Genomic DNA, 24,185 nt, shown 5'->3' with positions numbered 1-24,185 from the left:
GAACATCCAGGTGGTGTAATCGCTGTTGAACAGACAGTTCTGCTCTGCTGTACTCTTCCACGACACAATAGAGCACTGTGGGCTACCCATCATTCATCTTCCACTTTCCTGAAGGTGATGGAAAATCATGCTCCAGCTTCCAGGAACAGAGCTTAGAGGTCAATCTAAATAGGTTGAGTGAGTGTTTTTGAATGGCAGTTGTTTTATTATTATGACTTAGTGTAAAGAGAGAGGGTGAGGGGCTATTTAATCGTCATTGAAAATTGTAAATGACTTAAAAATACAATGTCTTCATAGTTTGTAATGCAGCATGACCTTGACACAATTTGAACGGGTTTTGTGAGTCTTCAAAATAGCAGAAGAAAAAGCTAAATTACCGACCAATCGAAAATCAGATCATGTAGAGTTAAGTAGTGTGTAACCCAATGCATGAAGAGGCGGAAGAAGAAAGAAAGATAAATGTAGGCCGTTTCATTGAGACAGAGAAAGCAGTCGTTCATTTGACCTTATCAGACAATTGTAAACAAACCGCATTGTGGAAATAAGAACGAGATCAATGGATCAGCAGGAGTCATCCATCGCCATCATTGAAAGCCAGTGGCCTGTTTAGGTATTTGATAAAAAGCCCATTAAAGCATGTCTAATTAAATGATAAGCACAAATGAAATCACAGTTTGGGAAGATTCACTTCTTGCTGCAGCCGGAGTAACAACCTCACGGCTGCTATGGGCCGTATCACTGAGTATCACATACAAACACTAATGTGGGCGTGTCAGTATATAACCAATGCATGAATTATATTAATACTTCAATAAAATGTGTAAAAGGAATATGTTATTAAAGTGTGTCCACTGAAGCAGCATCACTTCATCTGTATACATCTGATAAATAACAAGTGTGGAAAATGTTTATAATGAAAAGCAAACCCACCATGATGATAAGCAATAATTGGGGTAATTTACTTTTCTGTCGTTGATAATAAACAACTTATAAGTGCAAATAAAAGAAACATTTGCCTGGAGGAACAATTACAATTTATATATATATATATACATATATGATAAGTTTGGTTCCAAAATGATATAACTTGAAATTTTTCAAAATTCATGTTTTTCATGCGTTATTATTGTGTTTTATTATGTTGGTGAGCTGTATCTTTTTGTTATTATGGCTTAAATCAAAACAAACCAACTGCAGTTTGATTGATATTAATTGGACAGTAGAAAAACATGATTTTTGGAATCAGAGTTATCTCATTTTGGAAGCAAACTCTTCATATATAATTGGATATGGATTGAATGTTATATGCCATATTAAACTTGAATCTTTATTGCAAACTTCATTCTTCGTACATAGATTCCACCTTTTACATTATTCCAGTGGGGAATTTCTAAAACATTAGGATTTGTTAATGTGACTAAATTAGTGAACTTACACTACAAATCAAAAGTATTTCTACAACATTCATTAATTTGGGAATAAATGTTAATTTAAATTGAATGTATTTACTAATACATTTATGTATATATCTGTTAACATAATTCACTTTTAATGCACTTAGAACCAACATAAGCGAACAATAAACACTAGTTTGGTTTGTATTTTAAGCTACCTTATAAAGCAGTTAAGCATTATAAGTATAATAAAACATTAGCTAACATGAACCAGCAATGGGCAAAAAGGAGATTTTTGTCAAATGCACCTGGTATTAGATATTTGGAGCGAGACAAAAGTTATTAAAAAATGAATATCAATAATGACAGAATGAAGAGATAAAAGCAACATCAAAATGTTTTATTTTTTCATGTTACATCTTTATTTAGAAAATAAAACACAACAAATAAATACAAAGATAAAAAGCAATTTCTTGTTGAGTGCCTCACTTTATTCCCACAGTAGCTTTTTTTTTCTATTTCATTCATATATGTGTTTTTTAACTGTACACATTGACAGCGGGCACCTAGCATTAGAAACCCAAAGCAGACCGGGTCACAATGGATTGCGATGAAACGTGAAACAGGCATGCATATCCATGAGTGATCCTCCTCTCAAACACACACACACACATACAAAAATGAGTTGGCACATATAGACAACATCTAGAAACATTTTTGTAAAATATATATTATATATACACACAAAACAAGAAATAAACCCTAAAGCCATCTTTGTATATTTTCTTGTCACATGCTTGTCAAAATACTAACATCGTCAAGTTCATACATCTTGATTTAAAGGTGCGGTGTCATTCGTGTGCCGACTTGAACAAAAACAAGTGCAAAACTGATTGGTTTGGATACGTAAACACTATTTTTAATTTGTCCAAAAAACAGTTAATGCCTTTGGAAACGTCACTGGTTGCTATGTTGAGCCACAAGTTCTTCCCTCACTCATCAATAGTTGTCTCTTCATATTAAGATTGGGCTAGGAAGAAAATAGTCACTAAAAACAGGGGAGAACAATGCTAAAATAAAAACGACACACCACCTTTAAGTCATTCAATGTATAGTAAAGCTCCATCAAGAATCACCTCCTCACATTCAAGTAATCCTTTCAGTTAAAAGCGGTAGATTGCACCGTGTACAACAATAAACATAATGTACGTACACAATATCACCCATTTTGTCGCTGTCACATGGTTTCGTTGGATTGCAGCGTGTTTTCCTTCTGCTTAGTATATAAGGCAGAGAGAGTCTGGCCAGTAACACGGTCAAAGATGTACATATTAATCTCAAAGTGGGTAAAATCGCATCAATGCCATAAAGGGGTGCGCAGGAATATCTGGCACAAGGAGCCGCAGAGGAGAAACATGGAAAACAAAAGTGCACAGAAGACAATACAGGTCGAAGGTTAAAGAAATGCGTATAGTCTGGCATTCCCACTCTTGACATAGATGTGCAATCTCATAAGATGACGGAAAGGCTCATTAATACGGGCCCGAATCGACCCGAGCACGAAGAAATATATCGGAGGCAAGATGGAGAAGTTGGAACAAATGTTGATCGTGCTCATGAGCTCTGGTGTTATCTGACCTCCAAACACTCCAGGTACTCCAGAGCCAGTTCATAGCAGAAACGGTACTGCTCCTGTAAACAAATGAAATGACACGTCAGATGCTTCTGCGACATCTGCAAGCAAGACAAGACATTCAAATAAATCAAACACTGACCATAGACTCCACCATGTTGGGCTTGGAGTTCCGGAGAGTCTTCACAGAGTAGAACACGTCCACCATGTTGTGATGATGCACCATCTCCATTATCATGGTGCAAGCGCAGAAAGTGCCACTACGTCCGCCACCGTTTCTTCAAGAAAACGAGTTTTATTAGCATCTTAGATAAAAATGGGAGTACTTGTGACACATTTAGGAGAGGGATCTCTGCAATACACTTTTAAAGCTGGAGGATTATTGTGTTGGAGATGTCTTGAGGGGACGCCTATAAAAAAGGAATATTTGTGTCACTAAGGACCGCGTGCAATACTTTTTGAGAAAGAAGGAATGGAAAGCACCGGCGCTCAGGGGGGAAGTCATGCAATAAAAATGTCACATCCTACTGAGCTAAGATCATTTCCCTGGGGCTGCTGATAGAAGAAGGGCACCCTGGCGCACCGCTTTAAACACGTCTGCAAGATGCTCTCATTAATACAGGCTCCACGCATTAAACTACACACTCCAGCAGGTGCCGGCTTTGTGTGCTAGGGGACAGAAGTCAAACACTGAGGACAATGAAGACATTAAGAAGCAGCCAGAGATGTAAAGCTTGAAGCAGGTTTTCACTGTTGAGGGTCTTCTGAAGCTGTGGTGACCCAGATCTTATAATCAACTCAACGATGTGTAACTTCAATTAGCATTTGGAAACAGAGCCGTTTAAAACTTACAGGCAGTGCACTACAGTGCGTCCATCACCGCATTCCCTCTGCCACTTCTGCACTTGTGCCAGCAGGTTCAGGAAAGCCGTCTTGGAGTCTGGAATTTCCCGATAAGCCGACCAGCGCAGGAACTGAAAATGTCTCACGACCAGATGACCTTCTTGCAACTGTGTGATAAAGACAGAAGGATCGAGACCAAGAGAGAAGAAAGAAAAAGATTTAACTCATGCAAAACAGCAGGTCTTGGTTTAGCTTTGCTGTTCGCTGCCCTGTTCACTTTCGTTTTCGATTTCTGCCCAGATTTTCATTTTTGGAATACTTCCCCCAAAAACGAAAATGTTGTCATGAATTACTCCGTCTCCAGTTCCAAACCTGTATAAATGTATTTTGAAAAATTCATGCAACTCTGAAAGGGAATAAATGTTATGACATTGCAGAAGCTTATCAAAATGATGCCACGGCAAATGCGTGCCGTAATCAAAACTGATGTCTAATGGAATATTAGAGCGTGCGACTTTGTTTTTGAACGGGTAGTGTATCTTTAATTTGTGTTGAACCGGACAAAGAAATTGATACAGGTTTGGAAAGACTTGAATGATGACAGAATTTTATTTTTGGGTGGTGTTACCCCCTTAAATGTTGACTGCATCCATGAAGCTCAACCCTTCAACCCATAATTTAATGCTACTTTAAATCTGTATTTTTTGTTTTGTTTTGTTAAAAATAAGTTATTTGGCAAGTACATAAACAATCATTGTTCAAAACTGACATCTTATCTTACCCCGATTCATAATGCTAAGCTTATAAGAATGATTTATATATTGTTTCATGGAAAAATCTGCAGTTTGGTAACACATGTAAAAATCTGCTCCAAAGTAACCCGTAATTTTATGTTTTAAACAGAGATGGCGACAAAGTGATGGACTGCCAAAAGTTACATATTGCAGATTAATACAAAAATAATGACATATGTTTCTCTTTATTTAGCGAGAAATATATGTTTTAATAACTACAAACCATCATTTGGTCACAACATTTGGGACAAGTTAACTTGTTAATGAAGTAAACTTTCAGTCTGTGTTAAGTTACAATATAACGATTTATTTTAGATGTAATTTATAATTAGGAATGCAGTATACCATTTTATAAAGACAGAGAACGAGTACCGATAGTTTTTTCTCGGCTATACCTATACCGATGACTGTATAATGTACAATTATGTTAATAAACCAGTATCTTACTGGTACATTTTCTTTTTTCTTTGGTTTTTATGCCTTCTTACATTTAAGTACTATTTTTAAATTACAATCTTTTTTTTATTGATAAATAGCAAAATTTTACTAGGAGTAAACAATATACTCTGTGATCAATTTTTTTTATTCAAGGGGGTCGATGTGGTAAAATATGAGTTTAACAGACTTTTAATTTGACAGGAGGCTGCAAAGAGCGTTTGTTTAAGTTATTCAGACATTTATTTAGCTGGATCCCTGCAAATGGTGTTTGTTTATGTGTAAGTGTCCTTGTGCAGTGAAACACTGGCGCTGTGTTGTCTGAAGTCTGTGTCATTGAAGTCTGACTTCAATGAGATGCTGAAATAGATGTCAAAACTGGGTGGGAAATGTATATTGGGGGTCCAAGCCTGACAGTAGTTGTGGAAATGTCTCTGTTTTGCATTTTACAAACATGTCAAGCATGATATGATCATGATTAAACTAAATGAAATGAAACCAAAGTCCGTTTACGGAAGTCGTGTCACTTGGCGTTCATTTTTCTAACGCCTCTGGGCAGCTATTTACGTCATAGGAAGTCCACAGTCATATCTACTTGAATGGGGAAATGCAGATATTTCTAAAATCTAGCAAAAATCACAATAAAACAGTATATTTCCAATCCAACTGTATCATGACTTTGGTTTGCTAAATTTTAATTATCATTAAAATCCCCTTTTTCGAGGTCGCCTCATCTGCTGCGCCTGCACACAGGCTGGCAAGCGTCTCACAAGAGCCCTGCCCCTAAGAATCTTAGCCAGGGCCTCATGTTATTTCAGAATAATTTAAGATATCAATCAAATCAATCTGATTTTGAAATGAACTTGATTTTCATTGCAATATCTCATTAACTGTATTTTCAGATTCTTCACCACACAAACACTTACCCGTGTGATATTGTTGACCCTGAACAGACGAGTGACAACATTCTCATCGGTGGATCTGGAGAGCAGTTCTACAGTCATGGGTCCATACTGCTGCATACCTGTTTCAGGCCAGTACTGAAGACAAGGCTGTAAGAAAGAAAGAAGAAAACATCAGCTGTGAGTTGCCTTATTTACATTTAGTCATTTAGCAGACGCTTTTATCCGACTTACAAATGAGATAAACAATGGAAGCAGTTGGAACAACTGAAGGACAACATAAAGCATAAGTGGAATAAAACTGGTCACACAAAGCCTACCACAGTACACAAAGCTAAGTTAGGTTTTTGTCGTATAGAAAAAGTAGAAAAGAGATCAGAACTGATTGGTCAGGTGCTGACGGAAGAGATGTGTTTTGAGCCCATTAAGCCTTTTTAACAACTAAATCAGACGATAGCTGTGGTTTCAATGTTTAGGGAAAGTAAATGACACATCTGCAATAGTAATTGTGTCTTGATGGTCTGTGCTGAAAGCCTAGTGGACAGCGTGTGTTAGAGAAGAATCTCAGACGTTTAAATCCCGGCTTTTGGGCTTTTGCTCTCCCCAGTATGATTTCCTACATTTGGGATGTTTTTCTTAAAGCAGTAAGCCATGCAAAGGGTTGTGTGGCACGATGTGAAGCGGAGTCATTAAAACCCCCTTAGCTGTTATAAAATGCACTGTAACCCACTGCTTTGCGGGACTTATCACTTTTATAAAACGGTTATTCCATATGAGAAGCAAGGTTTCATAAAATTAAGTAAATAAAATGATGTTTCGGCTAGTAATGCGGTCAGCCGTTAAAAATTGAGGTATTTTATAACGGCTTAAAACTTGGCTCAGCCAATCAGAATCTAGCACCAGAACCGACGTTTTATAATTCGATTTTTGGACTGTTTGGACTGACTGATTTCATTGGACTGTATGGAAAAGAGCTGAGTGAATTTTTCCGCAAGGTCATACAGATTTAGAAAAACATGAAGCCATTGCACAAAGTAAAAATGTAAGCAGAGGATTGGAAATGACACAAATGAGGAAGTTGAGGAAGTGCCGGTGACAGGCCAGTCAGCTCTGTAAATCCTATCACAACCCATCAGGTTAAACAATCCCTGCTCATTCCTTCATATCGGCCACATTTTCTATTCCAACCTTCCTTCCAGCATCCCAAAAGATTACCATTTACTCAATGTGTCAATTAATTTTCTCTCATGCTAGTTTTCATACTGATCTCATTCAGCACTGCTTTCTTAAACACCGTTAAACTCTATATTTCTATGCTGAGATAAAGGGCACAAGATAGAATTTGATAAAGGCTTGTCACGGTGTATTAACATAAGTGACACGCTGCGTAAAAAGATAAACATTCATTCAAATACACTCCGACAGCTCGGAAACGGCTCGCTGCAGCTGAAGAAGAACACCGAGAGATGTTTCTAGTAAGTTAGCTGACTAACTGGCTGTGATAATGGCTTGAAAAACACTGGCATGCATCAGACGAAAGAAATGAACTAGAAAACGGTTGTGCACACTTCCCCTCACATATAACACCCAGGGTACATACAAGGCTTTATCAGGTGAAACATTAAGACATTAAGTAATTTAGATTTTTTGGGATAATGTGCATCAGAGAGTCTGTATGATAGAGATCATGTCACATTGACTGCCGGTGTGGGTGTCCTAGTAACTTTATGAACTTTCCATTGCCAGTCTGTTATTGTTTACAAAAAGCCCCTTATTGTAAAGTGTTACCGATATAGCCTTGTTGTGGATCATAAAATATGGTAATACAACAGAAGAAAGTAACTTTGCTCATGTATTGTGACTTTTTGCCAAAAAAAAATGGAATTTTTAAGATTCAGTTTACACTCAAAACACAACTACAGTATACAACAAGCTTACAAAATATTGCTCATTTCTATTCAGTGTGAATAGTGGGGTCTTACCCAGGCCGAGTTAGACTGGTTAAGTTGGTTGAGCATGATGATGGAGGTACAGCCGTAGTCAAACACAAGTCTCCAGAAGTCTGTGGTGGTAGTGGGCAGAGGGTGAGGGGTCACCACAAACGCAGCCGGCTGCAGAAAACTGTCCATCAGAGCAGCGTTGATGTAGTTGCTGCCGTCTCCCTCGGTGGAGACCAGAAAGGCGAGCGCGCGGTCGGGCGGCAGCACGTCCATACTGCGGTTCTTCTCACGGTTACGCGGCAGCAGAGACACGCTGCACTCCTCCACGTCCAGGTGAGGGGTGACCGAGTTTAGAGTCTGAAAAACATCAGATACACAGACTGATCGCAGGTGTCTGAATAAAGACACAATAGAAGAAATAACCAGAGAAAATGGGATTTGTGAGTCAGAAATCTTACAAATGTGTGTGTCATTAGAGTTTGAGAAGAGATGTCAACAATGTGTCAAACAGGGCACAGATTTGTCAAGTCTTCAATCATAACTCAATATTATTTAAGATCTCAATATGAACTCAAATTTACTCACATCCAGATTATGTGACCTCTACAATCTACATTCATTTTACACCTGCAGACTCTTGTGTTTCAACAGTTAAACTCTCATTTGTTTCTGTTTTTATGTCTCCATGTTGACATGAAACAAATGGGAACTCCATCAAATCTCCTGAGGGTGGATGCAGAGAAAAGCACATTTTGCTGTATAGCAGGTAAAGCCGCACAGCTTAATGGCTGCAAACAAATGGAGTCTGGTCTCATACAAACAGGTGTGTTGTGTGTCTCGGGGAGAATAAACTCAAGAATTGTGGATTATTAAACTTGATGTTTTTCATTCCTGATGGGCTCTGACAGCACAAATGAGACATTATAATTATGATGATGAAGATTAGATTCGGCTCTGTTATCAGGTGGACATGAGCAGGTTTTCACTCGGGGTTCATTAGGTATGAAACCATTAATAGTTGATTGTTAAAACACACGTGCAGAACTGAGAGGTGAGAGAACGCCTCATCAAATTCACACCGAATGAACGAAAATAGACGGCACAGCTGGTTGACTTCATCTCCGTCTCGGACGGTGATTTAGTATGCGGCGCGCATAACCTGCCGGAAATATTGGAGGGGTACGCCGCATGACTGCGAAGCGTTTGTTATTTAGATCACAGATTGAGAGACTGTTCAGAAGACTGCACTTGCTGTATCTGACGTCTTTTCTCATTTTTTAAAGGAAGAAAGTAAAGAACGGCTTTAAGTAAAGTTAAGGGTTTGAATTAAATGTGTTTCTTGGTGTCCACTAAAATGTGTGCATAATGAGGCACCGAGGAGAATAAAGCAGCAGCGTTGTTCAAGAGCCCATGAGATTTGTCTTGGAAATATCACAAAATAACATTAAAAGCAACAAACTATAAGAACATGTGCACAGTTAAAGTTGCTTTAAAGGTGCTGTGCGCAATTTTTGGGCGGATCTGTTGACAGAAATGTAATATAACAAATATAACTATGTCTTCAGTGGTGTATAAAGACTTTTGAAAATTATACCTCAGAATGAGCTATTTCTATCTCCGGCATGTTGTTTCTACAGTACCCCTAACGGACAAACTAATTTACAGAATGCATTTCGTAAATACGTTTTCTCCTTCAGGAAAAATAAGAAAACGTGACGACATCTTAGTTCTTTGCTAGCCACTGTAGTTCTTCAAAAGGGAGGGGGAGGTGTGGAGCGAGCCCTTGATTGCAATTCGCAACCTGACCACTAGATGCCCCTAAATATCCTATACTGGGCCTTTAAATGAATCAGTGAATATTGTTGGTAAAATGAAAATCAGTGATGTAGCATTTTGGTACATTAACTTTGTTTCTGAGAGATAAAGCTGATGTCACTCTTTGGAAAAATGTCAACTTGCTTTGGTTAAAAGGAGAACTGGAGCTTAAGCCGAGACATTTCTCAAAATATCTTATTTTTTGTTCCACAGAAAAGTCATACAGATTATTAAACATGAGGCTAAAGATGACAGAATGATGACATATTTTTTATTATTAGGTAATCTCTCCCTTTAAGATAGTCTTGGCACCATTTGTAGCCATTGTGAATGATGAACTGTAGATAAGATAAAATAACTCACCTGAAACTCTTCTCTGAGCTGAGAGGTGTTGGTCTGAGAGTCCACACTCAACATGTCCTTATACGTGAGAGTGAACTCACTGATGGGGATTGAAGTCTCTCCGCACAGACACGCTTCCAGTATGGCATCATGTATGAACACATACTGTTCCTGAAAACCACAAGAGCCAAATAGTAACATCAGATCAAACTGGTAAAACAAGTCATCCTTAAGACCCGTGTCCAAAAAAACATCAGTGCTGTGACCAAATGTTGAATGCAGCTTTGAAAGACGTTTAACATTCCAACATTACGATAAACAAAACTAAAAATAAACTTTTGAACCAAGTACAGTATACAATATAAAATATAATTAAAGATACGTTGCAACTGTATTATTGACACATAAAAATCTCACAATTCCACCAGCCATTAGTTTTGAAAATAGCAACATTTTTACTTTCAAATGATTTTCAGAATGTTCTTAACACAACATTGATTCTCTCTTCATTTAGACCATTAGCTTTTCCATTAATATCATTACAAAATTCCTTTTTGAAGTGTGTTTTGTGCATTATTCCAGTAGGATTTAGCATCCCACCAATATAATCCATCACATACCAGTAAAACCATTACAGTTTTCTTTAAAACCAATACAAATTGCTTTAAAATCATTAAAAACATCATAACTTCTTTAACAGTTTCTATTTTTTTTTTTTGCAGGGATCCCTGCTGAAAAAAACTATAGAAACCCAACAGAAACCAATACAGAAATTCCATTGGTTTCCATTAAAATACCATTATGAACCATCAGCTTTTTCCAATAAAACCATTACAAAAATCCTTTTTGTAGTGTGTTTTGGGCATTATTCCAGTAGGATTTAACATCCCACCAATATAATCCATCACATACCAGTAGAACCATAAAACCAGAACAAATCCCTTTAAAGAAGTTGTAATGGTTTTAATGGTTTTTAAGGGATTTATTCTGGTTTTAATGGAAACTGTAATGGTGTCTACTGGTATCCCTGCTAAAAATTCAAAGAAAACGTTGTAATGGTTTTAATGTTTTCTTTTTTTTTAAGCAGGAATGTTGAACGAGTAAAACTATTAAAGAAATTGAAATAATGAACAAGGTTTTTATTTTGCATAATTTGAAGACCTCACATGTTAATCACTTCTATGAAATGTTGTTTCCTTAGAAAAGATGACTCTGTTGTGTCTCTTTGGCTTTGTTGAGAAAGTCTATTGGACTGACCTTCAGTTTTTTTATTTCTTATGAGCATCAACATACAGACACACAAGATATGTCTTGCATTACATTATTCATTTTACAGCAGTCTAGACAGGACACGTTTCATGGCCTTGCTCTAAACGCTCTTTTGATATGAAGTGAACAGTGATTATACATGAATTGATCGTTTCCTCTTTGTTGTCCGGCGCTGGACCCCTGAGAGGTTACTTGAATAGAAACACATTCACAGCCGCTTTGATCCTGCTCTGCGTGCTGACATTATGAGTTATGTAAGTGAAGAAAGTTTTCATTGAAAAGGTGTTTTAAATATTTCTGAATATCTTTTTACTAAGCAACCTCAAGGTGCTTTGTGCTTTGAATCTTGTTTCTTAATAGAACACATACTGTAGATGGTAAAAGACGGGCACAAAAACTAAATAATGAGTTAAAATATGAATTATTGAGAATGACGGCCTTTGATTTTACACATGAATGAATGACAGCTGCATTTGGTCTAGATGAAAACCAACGGCATGATGTTAACTTCTGCAGGCCTTTATATTACCACATGCCATCTCCCCCCCAAAAAACAGGTCTCTTGGTTTCTCTGAATCACTGCTGAACAGTGTGTGCAGCTTTTCATTTTACTGCAGAAACAGAGCATAAAGTGAATTGAAAAAGTTCTCACCTCAGTCTGGATCATGTTGATCCGTCGTGAACAGAGCGTCTTCACGCAGTTGTAGATGTCCACCACACCTTCACACTCCGCCATGTCCAACATCACGTCTAGCACTATGTAACAGCCCGTACGGCCTGCACCCATACTGCAAACACACATGAAGAGAATGAATCTCTTCATGAATCTCTGAATGAACCTGACATCTGAAATGGTTTTATATGCAAGGGGTAATGCACAAGGAATTATTGGCTACATCGGAGTACTGATGTCAATTATCCTTATTATTACATGAAAAAACGTCTTTTATTATGCAAGAAAATTTACAAACATATTTGATCACAGACTCTCAGAATTGACCAATTAGAGTCAATTATTCAGATTAAAAACCACGGTTTCGCATCGAGTGGTTCTTGGCCCCAACATCGTGCATTAAAACCCTTTAACGCACGGCTAGTTGTGGATTATCCCATTTATACCACGGTCATTTGCCAAGTTAAAGCTGTTATTGACGTTCACAGTGTAATTTTGATAAATTAGGTGAAAACGACTGTTATTTTCTGTTATGTTAACAGGTTTTAATGCACACCTTCCAGGTTATCAGAATTGAGTATTCATACAGACCATGGTATAAATAAATAAATACACTACATGTTTTTGTCTTTAATGACCAGGACAGGAGAGAGAAGAAACTTGTCAAAAATAGCTAAATCTGGACGTTATTTGGCCAACACAGATATATCTAGCTGTTTTAAACACAGATACTTTTTCAAGTTCACTTGTTACTCGAGAGCAGAAGACAAGAGGAAATATAATGTGGGTGGGATTTGCCTTCGGTGAGGCATAGGGCCAACAAATAAAGGAGCTTTTCATTGCACATAAACTTTATAGCAACATTATGTAAGAGACAGAGTGAACCTTAAAGGACATGTGACATCAAAACAAATGGATCTGTTCAATGTACTGCCAATCTTACATGAACCATTTAACCATATCTGAGTTTTTTAAGTCCTGCTGATTCTGAGAGAATTTTGCTTTATATCACAGTCAATCCGTTTTTTGGAACAAGTGCTGTAAGGGGTGCAACACAGATACATCCTTGGACCGGTGAACCACATGTGCGAGTGTTTCACCCTTTATAATTGACAGGAGAAAACATTCTTTCAATGCTTTTTTGTAATATAAGCCTAAAACACTTGCTGCCTTTCAAAGACAGATTTCAAAGAAAGAGACACTAACACTGACGAAGCACTGTTCAGACATTCTTTCTGAAAGAATGTAAACTTCTTATGTCCCCTTGTCTAACAATATTCTACGGTTGAAGAGTCTAGTCGACGGAACACACAGAGTTTCTGGATCCAGGAGACAAAGTTTGACACAGACACAAGTGCTTGTTCAATCAGAGTCCAATGTTTATTGTTTTAGGACTAATACTTATAATTTTCTCTTAGGAGGCGTCATATAAAACCACCTAAACAGTGGAAAATCACCAGACTTTCTGTTTAGTCTTTCCTCCTGAACAATCAGATATGATTACATATTCATTATTACAATAACAGAACAATCGTCCATAGGCATCATTAGGAACCTTGATATGGAGAACAACAGATACTTATATCAACATAAGACAGCATGACATGATAGAACTTCCAACGAGGTTAAACAACAAGAATGAAAGGCACATCTTATATGAATAGAAGCTAATATTAATAGGAATTAATAGGATTTCGTCCTGTCCTCTACAAATATTGCATCTGTGTTTAATACAAAGTTCATGTATCATATGTATTCATTCCTATTAATTCCTATTAATATTAGCTTCTATTCATATAAGATGTGTTTTTCATTCTTGTTGTTTAACCTCGTTGGAAGTTCTATCATGTCATGCTGTCTTATGTTGATATAAGTATCTGTTGTTCTCCATATCAAGGTTCCTAATGATGCCTATGGACGATTGTTCTGTTATTGTAATAATGAATATGTAATCATATCTGATTGTTCAGGAGGAAAGACTAAACAGAAAGTCTGGTGATTTTCCACTGTTTAGGTGGTTTTATATGACGCCTCCTAAGAGAAAATTATAAGTATTAGTCCTAAAACAATAAACATTGGACTCTGATTGAACAAGCACTTGTGTCTGTGTCAAACTTTGTCTCCTGGATCCAGAAACTCTGTGTGTTCCGTCGACTAGACTCTTCAACCGTAGAAAATTGTTAGACAAGGGGACGTAAGAAGTTTACATTCTTTCAGTTGGGGGCTCGTCTGAGGGGAGACTCTTCTCTCATTGAACGAAAGAGAACAAAATACCTCTGGCACACTGACGATCGGACACAGACCTACATTAAAAGGGGTAAGTGTTTTTCTATACAGTTTTTATGACTTAAAGAAATCTAACGCTTACCCTGTAGGATTCTTGTGTGTTTAGATTCATGTTAGTGGGAGTTGATTCTCCCATTGTTGTAACACTGAGGCTGGCAACAGTAATTAGTAAAATAATTATTAACGAATATGAATAGGTTTCAATTCATGTTAGTGGGATTCGACTTCCCATTGTTGTGACAGCGAGGCTGGCAACAGTAATTAATAAAATAATTATTAACGCACGAATATGAATGGTTAATGCAGTCTTGATCACACTGTAATTTGGGATCGAAGTGTTAGCTTTGAGGTAAAGGCTTTGTTACTCACAAAAAATAAATAAAAATAAATAAAATCTGTTTAATGTTTATTCTAAAAGATAACATTCTTACAGTTAAAATTGAAAATATTATTGATATCACTGTTACTGCATGTATTGAAATATTGGTGTCAGAAAAGGACGGTGAATGTAATATCCACCTCTGAACACAATATAATACATGCAGCACTGTTGAAACTGTTGGTCGATTGAACACGAGGGTCTTTCTTTGTTTTGTCTGTACTGTACTGTCTTATCACCGCCGGGTTTGAAAGTGTAAGATGGAAAATTCTGTTTCGAGGCCACTGCCGGGTGAAACGCCAGTCGCCTGTATGTACAGAAATAATCAGGGATTGTATACAGATCCATATGTTAGCAATCTTGCAGGATGGTTGGAGGGAATAAAACCGAAAATGTTATATTCCCTATCCGAGGGAAGGGTCCTTTTCTGATTAGTGTATGTTATTGGCAAAGGGCATGAGACCCAATATGGGATTATCAATACATGTTTAAAGCTTATGCAGTATGGAAAGACATGAAATTGTTGCGTATGCAAATCAAAACTGCCCCTTGCGAAACACAGACTTCTCCCTCTGCACCATCACTGTCGATAAAACCAATAGAGATGAAACCAGAAAAATTAATTGATAAACCTAATGTAACTACAAACCCTCAAAATTCAATGGTTTGGGTAAGAGCTGGAAACACGCTAAATGATAGACCGTTGAGAAAAGTTTGCCCTCCCCACAATATCAATTGAAAATGATAAAATCACAAACAGCGATACGGGGGCAAACCCACATGCGTTGTTTGGGAAAATTTTACAGATGTTGAAATATTTTTTTAGACAGATAAGAGTGTTTCTTAATACATTTTTAGAGAGTCAACAGGTCTTATCTTTTGAAACAGGCAGCAAGAGACTCAGCTGCTCAATTTTTTGTACTTTTTAAGAAAGCATGGGTTGAAGATTCTAAATTGCCTATGAACAATGATATAAAGCCTCTATTTGTCAATACTCTGTTAAATAACATGAATCATAAACAAGCAATTGATCAGAATAACTTGCATGATATGACTTTAGAGAATGCCATGTTTACAGGCTATCTAGGAAAAAGGAACATTGAACTAACAGCTGTAAACCCTAGCCAAAGGAAGAAGTCTGAGGTCATTTGCTTTCATTGCGAAGGAGGGGCGATTACAAACAAGAGTGCAGAGAGTTGCACAAGTTTCGCACACACACACCACAGAGCAGACATGAGAACACCGGTGCTTCATATCCTACTGAGTGGCATTCAAATCAAGCATAGGGATACTCACAGAGAGATGTCGGTTCTAATTTATGTGAGATAACCCTAACATTTTCGAGTAATGTGGAGGCCAATGGTCTTAAACCATTTTTCCACAAATCCACAATTATTACAGGTGCTCCACTAAATCTTTTAGGTCGTGATATGATGCATAAATTAGGCATGGATATTAAGTTTACTGATAACAAGGTTGTTTTTCCTTTCTGTCTAGTTTACAGGCATCCGTCGATCCTCTGCTTACGAGTGGACTGATAAGCGGCTCAAGGGTAACTCCCTCCGGTAGCAGCATATCTATAGGGGCGGACACCATGATTAACCCTTTGTTATGGTCTCAGTTCAGGGATGAAACTGGTTTCATTGACATGGGTCCTCATCGGGCTAAACTTAAAACAAACAAACCTGTCTACATTAAACAATACCCTTTGTCTAAAGATAAGGAACAAGGTATTCAACATTTGATTGAAAACTTTGTCAAGCAGGGTGTCCTCGAACAAACACATTCACCATATAACACACCAATTAATCCTGTTTTGAAAGCGGATGGGAAAACTTGGAGATTAACTCAAGATTTAAGGGCAGTTAATCAGTTAATTATACCACTCGCACCAATTGTGGCTGATGTTTTGACTGTTATGAATTCAGTGCCACATTCGCACAAGTATTTTACAGTAATTGATTTGTGTGCAGCCTTTTTCTCTGTGTCTGTACACCCAGATACTCAGCCTTTGTTAGCATTTACATTTAAGGGGCAGCAATATTCGTGGAAACGCCTTGCTCAGGGCTATGTAGACTCACCTGCTGTCTTTTCTGCAGCAGTGCACAGAACTTTGGCCAAAATGACTGATTTGCCTTCAACAGTGTGTGTGCTTCAGTTTGCAGATGACATACTCGTGTCGGGGGAGACGGAGGAGGACTGTGAAAAAGCCTCTATAATTGTTTGCAATGTACTTGCCGAAACAGGTTTTAAAGCCTTGAAAGAGAAACTGCAATGGGTTCAATCCAAGGTAACCTATCTGGGTCATGTGTTGATGCAAGGTCTCAGAGCAATATCTACAGATAGGGTCCAGCTGATCAGAAAGGTTAAGTCCCCACGAACAATAAAGGAGCTACAAAGCTTTCTGGGACTAATTAACTATTGTAGACAGTGGATACCTGACTGTGCGATTCACGATAGGCACCTGAGGGGTCTGATAGATCACAAAGCTCCGCCAAACACATCATTGGAGTGGACTGCGGAAGCTGATGAACATTTCAATGCTTTGAAAGCAGCCATCACGACGGCACCAGCATTGGGCCTGCCGGACTACACCAAGCCTTTTCACTTGCATGTGAGGGAGACAGCGGGTGCCGCCTTAGGGGTCTTATTGCAACTTCATGGCTCAACATATAGGCCAGTTGCATATCTGTCTAAAAAGTTAGATAACATAGTCACAGGTATGCCAGCATGTCTTCGTGCTGTAGCGGCATGTGCTCTGATTGTACAGATGGCTGAGAAAACTGTGCTGTCACACCCTTTAATACTATATGCATCCCATCAGGTAGGTGTAATTTTACACAACATGCAAACACAACACATGACAGCGCAACGACGCTCAGGTTACGAGGCTACTCTGCTGGCAACAAAAAATCTTAGCATTCAAACAACAGCAAACGTTAATCCTGCTTTGCTGGGTATTTTGGGTATGGTAGACATGGCAGATTTTAATGTTGAACATGATTGCATCTTTGAACTGACCACCTCTTACTCTTCTAGGTTCGATCTGTTGGACACGCCCCTAGAGGGGGGAGAACACATTTATGTTGATGGGTCTTGTTCAAAGCCATCTGACGGTGTCTATCTCTGTGGCTATGCTGTGGTTTCCGAGACAGGAGAGGTAAAAGAAGCTTTTGCTCAAGATTACAATTCGGCTCAAGCTGCAGAGTTGATAGCATTAATACGGGCCTGTGAGCTGATGACAGGAAAGAGAGTAACAATTCACACCGATTCTCGGTATGCTTGGAGTGTTCTTCACCATTATGCCAGAATGTGGGAAGCGAGAAGTTTTAAAACTGCTGATGGAAAGCCAATAGCACATGCAAATCTGATAGGACAGTTGACTGAAGCAGTTCAGCTTCCGCTCGAAGTGGCCATAGTAAAGGTCAAGGGTCACGCTTCGGGGGAGGATGAACAGACTATAGGCAACAGAAGGGCTGATGAAGCCGCAAAGGCAGCAGCCCAAGCTCAGATTAAATCACCATTTCATATAAAAAATGAATCAAAGGTAGCAATGACGGTGCACATAACGAATGTATCTGACATTGATATCAAATTCCTGCAAAGTCAAACAACACAGGGAGACTTAGAGCATTGGAGAAAAAATGTTTGCACTCCTGATAAGGAAGGGATTATAAGAGATGGACAGGGTAGAATAGCACTACCGAAATTAGGGTTAATCATCCTAATTAGACATTACCATGGGTTATCTCACACCAGTTGTGCAAAAGTAGTTCAAGCAATTAATCAATTGTACTGTATAGCCGATGTTCATAGAACAGCAAAGCTTGTTTTGGATGCATGCTTAACATGTGCTCAGGTAAATCCGCACAAATCAGCTAAGCACGATGCATTGACACATCCGGAAGCTCCTTTTCAACATTTACAAATTGATTTTACGCACATGCGCCAATAGGTAACTTAAAATATCTTTTGGTAATTGTTGATCGATTCTCAAAGTGGCCTGAAGCATTTCCATGCGCAAAGGAAGATGCTAAAACAGTGGTAAAAATCTTAACGAAGGAGATTGTGCCAAGGTGGGGCGTACCGGCCAGATTGGAATCGGATAACGGGACGAGTTTCACGTCAAAGGTAACACAGCTCTTAGCAAAAACATTGTCTATTGATTGGCATTTTAATATTCCATATCATCCGCAAAGTGCAGCAGTCGTGGAGAGATGTAATCGAACACTGAAAACACGACTAACAAAAGCTGTACTCGATACAGGAAGAAAGGGGCTTGATTTATTGCCCGCAGTCTTGGCAGAAATAAGAATGACCCCATCTTCCACGACAAAATTGTAACCGTTCTAAATACTAATGGGTAGACCTTTCCCGACCCCGTGGGTCAAAGGCCGGTCTGGTATTTCTTCTTTAGGTGATCTGAAGGTGATCCAGGAGGACTATGTGACTTCCCTAGTCGAAAAGTTTAATTCTATATGTGCTGATGTTTCTTTGTGCCTTGCTCTTCCCTCAGAGCAGCCTACTCATAACTTTGTTCCAGGACAAAAGGTCTTTGTGAGGAATCTGAAGCCAACAAAGGTTGGAGAACCAAAGTACCACGGACCAGCGACTGTGATTGCCGTAACACGGACAGGAGTTCTGACGGACTACCAGCCACAGTGGATACACGCTTCCAGACTGAAGTTGTGTTCTTCAGGAGAGCAGGCAAGCTCCAATTTAACATAGAAACTCAACAGGGGATTCACCTTAATACATCTCAGGGTAGAGAAAGCACTGACTAAGCTGAGGACAGAACTACCTTTTGTGAGGTAGGGGCCACCCAAAGCAAGAAGATAGGAGGCCCATTGAGCCAACAGTGCTGACTCCGTAGCTTCCCCTGAGGTGCATTGAAGGCCAAATTGAATCATTGAAATTATCCTAATGATGGGTATGTATACAGCTCCACTCAATGTGGAGAACGCAGGAGCTTACAGCAGACATGCTAGTAAATGGTAAGGGTGATTGCAATATGCCAAAACAAATGTCTTTAATTGTACAAATGACTCTGAATATTCGAGAAGGAAGACCACCAACATCCGTAATGCGAGACTATAACTGTTCGTATACAGGAGAACCTTTTCAAGGTCCTGCCTTTTATGTAAATGCTCGTCCCGCAGAATTATGTGTGTGTTCCAAATCAGGCAGACATATAGTAGGAATGTCCGATTGTAGAAATGAAATTACTTTGTCTCAATCAAATAACGGACATCATAATTGCACCATACAATATCTCAATAAAACTACTGAGGGATTTGAATGTCCATTTTCACACTTAGACAGTTCACCAGGAATGGTGTGGGTTTGTGGTGAAACTGCATATTACCATTTAGATGCAGGGGAATGGAAAGGTTGTTGTTATGCTGCTATTTTGTCCACAGGAACTAGCATAATGGAAAAGACAAATCTGGCCACATCTTTGAATAGACATAAAAGGGAAGTAAAACTGCCAAATTATTAAGCAGGCCATAAGACTAGTGATCCATGGACTACTCCTTGGGAGAACGTGGGATGGTCCCTAGCAGGTTTGTTTACAGGAACCGGTACTACTGTTGCTCTGAATAAAATTAATGGTCTGGCATGGCAAGTTCTTTCTTTGGAAAATGACACAGCACAAGCTTTAAACTTAATCTCTAACGAATTAAAGAAAATGAGAGTTGCCGTCGTGCAACATAGACTTGCTTTGGATATATTAACAGCAGAGAAAGGAGGAGTGTGAAAAATGCTAGGAGTATCTTGTTGTTTTTCAATTCCAGATTATGCAGACAATATCACCGACGTTGTGAAGCACATGAGAGAATCAGTTCGTGAACCCACACCGGTAGATGCAACATGGTTTCAATGGTTGGACAGCCTATCCGGGGGATGGGGATATTGGATAACCGGTACAGTAATTCCAGTTGTGATGACCATCTTAGCCTTGTTATTATTTTTACCATGCATGATGCAGTGTGTGGTGGGATGTGTTAAAAGATCTGTTACTTCCTTTACAACCAAAGGAACCGATCGAATGATGTTAGCAAAAAGAACGACTGACGTCAACCAGGCTATGCTGGTTAGACGCACATCTAAAGGTTATCGTCCGAAAGATCAGAATCAAACTTGGGGATCCATATTTGATCATAACAGCGATACGGACGAGGATGATAATGATTGTGTTCAAACACAGGAGTTAGAACCAGAACCAATACCGGTGATAGAAGAACCAAGAAATGTTGATGGACGTGACAATGTAATGGAAGGAGATAATGGGCTTGACGATTCGGTAATTGAGATTGGCACGGTAGATGATGAAGAGTAGATATAATTATGTTTATGTTTTCGTTTTTATTGAGGGTGATTGGTGTTGTCATGTTTTTATTACAAATCAGTCCGATTGATCTTTTACCTCAAAGAGCAGCTTGCAAACCAGAAAACCACATAAAAATACGCAAATGCAACTATCCTTTTATTAAAAATTTTGTATTAACCTTTTGATTAACCTTTTGTACTACTCTATATATATTTGTTCTTTAAAAGGACACAGGACTGCTTGTAAGACCGTTTGTCTGAAAGTGGCCATTGTGAGAATCTGGATTTCGTCCTGTCCTCTACAAATATTGCATCTGTGTTTAATACAAAGTTCATGTATCATATGTATTCATTCCTATTAATTCCTATTAATATTAGCTTCTATTCATATAAGATGTGCCTTTCATTCTTGTTGTTTAACCTCGTTGGAAGTTCTATCATGTCATGCTGTCTTATGTTGATATAAGTATCTGTTGTTCTCCATATCAAGGTTCCTAATGATGCCTATGGACGATTGTTCTGTTATTGTAATAATGAATATGTAATCATATCTGATTGTTCAGGAGGAAAGACTAAACAGAAAGTCTGGTGATTTTCCACTGTTTAGGTGGTTTTATATGACGCCTCCTAAGAGAAAATTATAAGTATTAGTCCTAAAACAATAAACATTGGACTCTGATTGAACAAGCACTTGTGTCTGTGTCAAACTTTGTCTCCTGGATCCAGAAACTCTGTGTGTTCCGTCGACTAGACTCTTCAACCGTAGAATATTGTTAGACAAGGGGACGTAAGAAGTTTACATTCTTTCACTTTCTATATAACAGCATGGACTTTTTTCTTTTTAAATCAAAATATAAAGAATAGTAGTGTTTTAACTGCACATTATATGTTACATAACTGTTTTTTAAAGAGTAACTATTACAATGTCCTTAAAATTACACTACATGCGGTGTGTAATGTTGCTGTGTGTGAATGTAAGCTCTCTGCTGAGTTGTAAAGCCGAAAGTGAACAAATACATTCAAATACGTTTTTTTGGGGGGGAGGATCGTACAAGTCTCTGTGACAGTATTCGACTCTTCAAACAGCAAAAAAAACGTGTCAGGGAGCATCCAAATCTATGTCATGTGTAAATGCAAAGGGTGATTGAGGTGTCATCACCTGCAGTGAACCACCACCGGCCCGGCGTCAGGAGGTGTGGAGGCTTTGACCCGTCGCAGGAAGGCCAGAAGTCCTGTGGCGTGATACGGGACGCCGTGCTCCGGCCACGATGTGAAGTGAAACTGGCAGACCTCATGCTTGGCTGGATAACCCCGCTGATGTGGCACAACCATATTTAGGGAAGGTTCATTTCAAAGAAAATGTTCTTCATTGCTTTTGTCAATTTGTTTCTATTATCTCTCAACAAAATAGCTCTGTTGTTTTGATATTTGATGACAAAATGTATCTTTTTTGAGGGGCTCTTACCCGCTCCATGGCGAAGGTGCGCACAGTGTATTCTGCCAGTGTTTCTGTTTTCAATAAAGTGATTTTTATGTCTCCGTATAGCTCGCTGTCATCGGGCCAGTATTTACAGCATTTCATCTAAAGAACACACGCACATAATTAATGCACAACAACGGCAATATGATTTTGCAGAAAGAAACATATCAATAGTCTAGTGTTACCACAGTAATGGTTTCTGTAAAAGAAATTGCCAGCACAAGATAAATTTATCAGAAGGAATGCGCTGTGCTTTAAGATTTGTCCTGGTCAAGTTTATCTTCAGTAACGGTCAGCTCTGAAGAACACTGATCAGTGATCCGTAACAGAGAGTGTCTTTTAGTGGGCGGACGGGCGACTTCAGGCAAAAGTAGAGTTATTTTACTCACTCTCCCCACCTCCACCAGTTTGGTGATCATCACGATGCTGTAGCAGTTCTCCTGCCAAACCATCCGCCAGAAGTCATAGATCATGTCCTGTTTGGGCCCTGCGGGGAGACACAGAGAATGATGCTGCGTGTGGGGTGGTGAGTGATCTGAGCGCAGGATAAAGAGAGGAGAGAGGTGCTTATATTGAAATAGAGGGTCGTGACAGAAGAGAGTATTACATAAGAAAAGAAAAAACACAGATGGAAGGATGTTGGTGGATTCCAAAAAAAAAACAAGAACAAATACGGTAGGCTTTAAGAAAGCTGTGAGTAACAGAAAAGTTTCCATCACAGCGCTGGTGTGTTGTGGGTGCTCTCCAGCATGTTTCGAAACACTGTCTTACTGTAGGTATTCTTACATATCTTACACGAGGAGTGTGTTGATTTGAGGTTTTTTTTAAGACAATGTGGTTAATGTAGTGTCTGTTGATGTATCTGTAAACAATTTATACATTTCTCTGTGTTTTCTGGTGTTATTTTGGGCTGAGCTATTAAAAACTGAGCTCAACCCCAAGTCTCTACGATATCCTGATTTCTAGATCATTGGTTCTCAAACTTTTTCATTGTAATGCCCCCTTTGTGTAGGGTCCATCACTTTGTGGGCCCCCCATCAAAATAAAAACTCATAATCTTAGTAAACTAAGTACTGTTATTCAACCAAAAACATATTCAGTTATGCAAAACTGGAACATCAATTCTTTTGGTCGGATCTTGGATAAAGTAAAATCTATGAAACATATAATAACATTAGATCTTTGCCCCCCCAATGGATCCATCTTGGGGCCCCCCATTTGAGAACCACTGCTGTAGATAGAGATCTATAACATTCATGAGGATTTTAATGTCTGTGAGATTCCTCTGCTTAACAAACACAAATAGTCTGATATGTGTTAGCAATTGTACCACACTGAATATAGTTTTCAGTAGACCTGGACCCCCGTTCATTTATAACTACATTTACAAGTAGTCAAAGGATCACGCTCTATATATATAACAGTGAAGCTTTCTTTTCAAACACCACAAAAGTGTGTTGACTGTTCTGAGAACCCAGCACAATACTCTCATAGACAAGTGAGAAACATGTGTCCTGATGATATTCCAACAAACATTCAGCTGTATTATAAAATGACACTAGACAACTTCCCTTTAAACCACTTTTCTGTTGTACTGTTTGTTATCATGAATGACCTCGGTTTCATCCTGGATATTCTCTCTTGAAAGCACAACGCATGAATTTTAAAGG

General features: G+C 38.6%; 1 protein-coding gene across 2 annotated transcripts in view; it reads right to left on the bottom strand.

Annotated features, from left to right (window-relative positions):
- Window positions 1–1,779: 1,779 nt before the first annotated feature.
- The window catches only part of ptprua (protein tyrosine phosphatase receptor type Ua), a 177,583-nt gene continuing 155,177 nt past the window's right edge, over window positions 1,780–24,185 (bottom strand). For both annotated transcript variants that reach the window (XM_056741056.1, XM_056741057.1), the window contains 10 exons: window positions 22,905–23,002; window positions 22,501–22,617; window positions 22,195–22,349; window positions 12,020–12,155; window positions 10,120–10,269; window positions 7,984–8,298; window positions 6,026–6,151; window positions 3,880–4,037; window positions 3,170–3,305; window positions 1,780–3,086 (listed from right to left, as the gene is read on the bottom strand). In XM_056741056.1, coding sequence (XP_056597034.1) covers window positions 3,024–3,086; window positions 3,170–3,305; window positions 3,880–4,037; window positions 6,026–6,151; window positions 7,984–8,298; window positions 10,120–10,269; window positions 12,020–12,155; window positions 22,195–22,349; window positions 22,501–22,617; window positions 22,905–23,002 — 1,454 coding nt within the window. In that variant the 3' untranslated portion in view covers window positions 1,780–3,023. The remainder of the gene's footprint in view (window positions 3,087–3,169; window positions 3,306–3,879; window positions 4,038–6,025; window positions 6,152–7,983; window positions 8,299–10,119; window positions 10,270–12,019; window positions 12,156–22,194; window positions 22,350–22,500; window positions 22,618–22,904; window positions 23,003–24,185) is intronic.

The sequence above is a fragment of the Triplophysa dalaica genome, chromosome 25, assembly GCF_015846415.1.
Source record: "Triplophysa dalaica isolate WHDGS20190420 chromosome 25, ASM1584641v1, whole genome shotgun sequence".
Classification (NCBI taxonomy): Eukaryota; Metazoa; Chordata; class Actinopteri; order Cypriniformes; family Nemacheilidae; genus Triplophysa; species Triplophysa dalaica.
Note: the sequence above shows the minus strand (reverse complement) of the source record. Positions and strands in the feature narration are given on the sequence as shown.